Source organism: Dichomitus squalens (genome assembly GCF_000275845.1).
Source record: "Dichomitus squalens LYAD-421 SS1 unplaced genomic scaffold DICSQscaffold_63, whole genome shotgun sequence".
In the NCBI taxonomy this organism is placed as follows: domain Eukaryota; kingdom Fungi; phylum Basidiomycota; class Agaricomycetes; order Polyporales; family Polyporaceae; genus Dichomitus; species Dichomitus squalens.
In genome coordinates this window covers 42,009-47,351 of record NW_006766945.1, presented here as the reverse complement: position 1 = coordinate 47,351, position 5,343 = coordinate 42,009, and the positions used below count along the sequence as shown (strand labels likewise).

Below are 5,343 nucleotides of genomic sequence, written 5' to 3'. Positions count from 1 at the left end.
CGAAAAAGGGGTATGGGTTGCACTCGGGGCAGGGTGCTGTGTCTTCTGGTTGCGCCTCCCATAATGCTATGTTATGCGATGTTTCGGCTCTTTTGGTGCCACATTGCCGAAGGTGTGTTGCAGGCGACGTGTTGCGCTGACGAACTTGAGGAGAGGTTGCATTGCTGACGGCGCATTGAGGAGGAAGGATATTGTGCGGCCACGACGTCCGAGGTGTGACAAGTGTTGCGAGCGCGCCGAAGCATAGGCGGGGCATTGCAGTAGGAAGTGCATCACCGTCTCCGGAGCTAGGTCGCATGCCGGACAGCGCTTCGAGTCGACCCGTGCGATTCGGTATAGGTGGTCGTTGAGGGGAGCGTGTCCGGTACGGAGTTGGAAGAGCGTCGCGGCCTGTCTCCGAGACAGAGCTCGTATCTTCTTCATATAGGCGGGGGAGGGGAGTGACTGGTCGATGAGATGCAGCTTGCAGCCGCGTTTGGAGGCCTTCCATTGCTTCGCATTGTGTTCGACGAGGGCTTCTAGGTGCACCTGCTTCGTCTTGGTCGCACTCACAGGGAGTGATTTGCGGAGGAGGGGGGGAAGGGATTTGGGCGCGCTTGACTTTCCCTTGGCTGCGCGCTTCGCCGCCACAAAGGCAGGTCTTTGACGGTGCATTAATCTCGTTCATCTCTACAACGTGTGCCAAAATTTTGTTGAAAAGTTCCCATGTTATCATAAGATGCCGCGGTGATCAACTCAGCTCTGCATGACATCGATAGAGGTCGAGGAACAGAGTGGCAGGGTAGCAGCGGCCCGTAGCAACTGAGTGCTTGGTTTCCCTACCTCCTGGGCGCGTGTTTCGGGAATGCGCTATCATTTTGCAAGGCACCGTGAACCAGAAGCATCTGAAAGAATGCTCGGAGCTTTTTCTCAAGGGGGCTCCCTTACCGGAATGCCGCAGAGATGATCGGTCTGACTTACATCACAGAGGTATCGGGCCCTGTGTGGTCACCCTGACAGTCTTTCTGAGACCTCAGACTTATCAATCTTCTTGGGATGACCCGATTAGCAGTGGCATCCATAGTCACATCTTCTCTACTTCCATTTTGACCCTTGAGCGGCAGATGTATCGATCAGAGAGACAAGTGGTTACTGAGAGGCAGCGATCATTTGTTCACTACTATGTGCAGTGTGATGATGGACGTCATACAGGTTCAGATTGTGGTCATGTCGGTTTCTAACTTATTTACAAGGGTAATGTATATAAGTACTCAAACGATTCTACCTACAGCTCATTCGACACACCCTTCATCAGATATTTCCAGCATAACCACTCCCATCCTTCCCTCGAGATGCACCACGCCGAAGAATTCGATCCTAAGAAACCGCGGTTACTTTACCACAACGAGGACCAACGGAATGTACACATATGGGCCTTGCACCGACCGGGATCCTCATATAGAGAAGTGGTGGCCGGTAAGAAACTGTACAGCATACTTAGGATAGCACTGAAGCTGTGACATTGTAGGGTTTTATCAGCGCGACAATCGAGTAACGTACAAAACTTTATATGAGTGGTTAACGCTCATACTCAAACCCACCCCCGATGGTGAATATTAGCATATTCGTAACTGTTGTAGGAACATGACTCACGCGATTCTCATTCAAAGACGAAGATGTAGTACTTCCACCACCATTGCGTCAGGGTGATGCGGAGCAATGCTTTGGGCTGGCTAAACTGGGGGACCTCCTTGGGCTTGATCCTGGCAAAGTCACGCCAGACCCACGAAGCCGAACCGGAACCTTCCCGAAGTACAAACAAAGTCAAGATGAAGTCTCAAAATCCTTGGAGAATTCATACATAGAGCGAGATTCCATTGAGCCATGTGCTGAAGGACACTACATATTATTCTGGGGTTATTTCCAGACCGAGAGTCCTACATTGATTCAGGCAGATCCCAGAGCGAGGCCTGTAATTGCAAGAAGTATCTTTGATCCGTCATTCGGAACCATTCACAGTGGGGAACGGAGGGTGGGTTTTTTCTCCGTCGATTTTGCTCTATCACTAAGAGCTCACATCTGTACAGTTTCAAGGAATGGTCGATGTGGTGCGGGATCGTGACAAGCACTGCCAAGTGTCATCACATCAGTATGTTCATCGTGGTCGTGGTGATGACTGGATCTCGCTTGAGGTAGCCCATATATATCCGCATGCATATGCTTCAAAGATGGTCAGAGTCGCTCCAAACTTACTGAACATTCAGCTTACTTTGACAAAAAAGGGAAATCACATCATGAAACTTTGCGGTTACGGGGGAGTTGTCAACCGTGCTCCAAATGCCGAGGGAGCCGATCGATCCGGAAACGCGTTCCTTCTGCGCTCGGACATGCATCAGTATTTTGATGCCTATCACTGGTCCATTGACAAGGTACGGGGTGAGCTTTCTTACAACCGCTGATAATACAGGACTCACCTCATACAGGACACATTCACTGTTTTCGAGAAAAACTACCCTAGTACCTTGGACCAAGGTTGTTTCGAGCAGAAATTCGCCACGTCTCTTGACAAGTCTGTGACTGAAGTGTCGCTCAACCAGGTAGTGAACAAGGATCACGAGCATTTTCCGAGAAACGATACACGCCTCCAAAAAGTAGAGGCCATTTTTGTGCGCTTCCATTTTGTATGTGCATTGCATAAGAATTTTGCGAGCTGTGGGCGGGATTAGATCGCCCACTATCTAGTCGAAAGCACTATGTATTCATAATTGCTAATGCATTACAATTCTGTCAAAGCAGTAAACCGCTCTATCAACCTTCACTCATCCGGCAGCATTCCCGCTGGCTGATGAGTCTTTACATGCTGTGCGTTCCCTGGATCCCATACTGGGCCGCTTCCCTGCGGCTTATATCCGTGAATATGCATAAGCTCGCACATATTGAGAAGTTGGAAGGTCGAAGTCGCCCAGACAACACAACTGCAAGCGGCTTCGAGTTCACCGATGTTGGCATCCGGAAAGCACCCGAGCATACTGACGTGCAACTAGTCAGGATACGAGGGAATCAACGACACTACCATGAGAGACATAGGCATCAAGGCCGATAGCCACATAGTGCATTGTCTGAGGTTCTAATACATCACGATATAGAGAAGCAGTTACGGTTCAACACAAGTTAGCCAAAAGAAGCTCTCAGAAGGGTCGTGACAATATGCGCAATCAGTCTAGGGCATTCAATGGTTTCATACCTTTCTCATGACGCACAATATGCACCCCGCTCAGGACAGACCACACGCGCGCGACCAAGGCGGACACCTTCTGGGGCGTAGTGGTTGGCGGAAGCATGTGTGGCTTGGACTCGTCCAGGTCCTCACTACGCTCTAAAAAGGAAACTGGGCAATCATCAGCAGTGGCGGGCGGGAGCGAAGGTGTCACTGGCTCCAGTAGTGGGGAAGTCGCAGTGAACGTACGACTCTGAGAGCTGAGCTTGATCGAATGGAAGTCCGAATCGCCAGATGTATGTGCCAATCGCTTCTCGTCCTGGCTCTGGGCAATGCGGTTCACGTGGCTACCCTCCGAGACAAGGGTCGCTGCCGAGCACGAACGCCGCCCAAGCGACGGACGCGGAACAGCGAGCGACTGGCTCTGCCCGTGCCCAGACCCTCGAGTGAACCCTTCGTTCGCTACGGTGGGCGTAAGGGGCGGCGTGAGCAACATCCATGGAGTCTGCGGTAGCTGCGCCCCTCGGGACGCGAAGACGGCGGAAAGATGAGCAGGAAAACTAGCGCTTCTCTGTATCTGGTCCGCAGGGAGTGGCGTAAAAGCCGTGCTCATGCGACGGGACTTGCGGGACTTGGCGGAGACTTGCAATGGGAACGTAGGACAGAGCCACTGGTACCACCAGTGAGGGGTTTCACCCTCCGCGTATGGCGTCCCGAAAGATATCTTGGGGGTGCTCGACTGTAAGACAAGTCGCACCACGATCTCAGCCAAGACATTGAACGAACATGGTCAGAAGCGAACATACAGGTGGGAAGTTGTTGGAGGGTCGCAATGGAGAGGGTTGCTTTCTGCGCGCCAGCTCTTTCCATTTCCTACGCAAAGAAGATGTGTTAGAATTATACATGAAGGGAGGACGAAACGACACAGCAACTCACACTGCGGTGAACCAGGGATGATTCTTGATCTGTTCCAAGGTCGGCCGACGCGACGGCTCCTTCTTCAGCATCTGCACAAAAGCCAAATTCACCGTTCGCTCCATGTCATATATCTCACAAGAACAAACCCAAGAGAGTAAGTCACGGGCCTCTCCACCGATTTCCGGCCTCACCACGACAGGTTGTGTCATCATCCTCTCGTACACCACCCGCTGGTCGCGAGCGCCGCTGCACTTGACACCGTAAGGAAGCTGACGCGAACGAGTGAGTCGGCAAGCTCCGTGTCTCCCATGCTTCCAATCCCCACCTTGCCGTGAATCATCTCAAAGAACACGACCCCGAGACTGAAGACGTCAGCAGAGTACGTGTACCAGTCGCCCCGAGAGACCTCCGGAGCCATGTACCCCGTCGTTCCGCAGTCGCGTCGGGATACGTCTGCCATATCGGACTTTCGAGGACGGGCGTGATGCGAGGCCCACTCCTCCCGCAGACTCCAAGGTTGCTGCTCGGCGCTCAGACCATACGCTTTGGATAAGCCGAAGTCAGAGAGCACGAGGTTGTCGTCACGAGTGATGAGGACGTTCGCTGGCTTGAGGTCGCGATGTATGATACGGCGGTTGTGCAGCTGTTCCAAAGCGAGTACCTAACCCGATGATCAGCGACGACGTTGTATGCGTACACCCGTGAGCAGCACATACGAGCTGTGCGCAGTACGGCAGCGCTTCTGAAGCTTCCAACCTGCCTTTCTTGTAGATCCTCCTCGCAAGGTCACCTTCAGGGTAGAGACTACAACGAGGTATGCAAACCTCTGGGATATCGGGCCAGAGAGGTATCAAACCTCCCAACCCACGCGGTCTTAGTGATACGCGTCGGTTAGAGTTTCGGTTAGGGTTCGATTAGGGTTTGGGTTTGGGTTTGGGTTCGGTTAGGGTTCGGGTTCGGGTTTGGGTTAGGCGCTATTCACACCTCCTCCTCCCCCAAAGGGGAGGCCGTCTGTATTTATCGCGCGAACGAGGCTTTAGAGTGCCCGCCTGAGTGCTCCCGGCTCGGGGGACCCCCCGAGCGCAGCGAGGGAGGGGAGGGAGCACGAATGGCGGGTCCTCTTCGCGCAAACCCTAAATCTGGCATCAAACGCCACAATGCTGATTGAGAACTTTGATCATCAAAACTAGCGCGCTGATGCGCCCGTGGTGACAGCGTCGGTGGTCTTT

The 5,343-nt window shown here is 52.8% G+C and overlaps 1 protein-coding gene across 1 annotated transcript; it reads right to left on the bottom strand.

Annotated features, from left to right (window-relative positions):
• Positions 1 to 3,194: 3,194 nt before the first annotated feature.
• Positions 3,195 to 5,260, bottom strand: DICSQDRAFT_174358 (kinase-like protein; the record flags this gene model as incomplete). Its single annotated transcript, XM_007370193.1, has 7 exons — positions 3,195 to 3,935; positions 4,003 to 4,069; positions 4,133 to 4,203; positions 4,261 to 4,383; positions 4,440 to 4,775; positions 4,831 to 4,918; positions 5,145 to 5,260. 7 exons carry the CDS (start codon positions 5,258 to 5,260, stop codon positions 3,195 to 3,197), a joined length of 1,542 nt encoding a protein of 513 aa, XP_007370255.1.
• Positions 5,261 to 5,343: the final 83 nt, after the last annotated feature.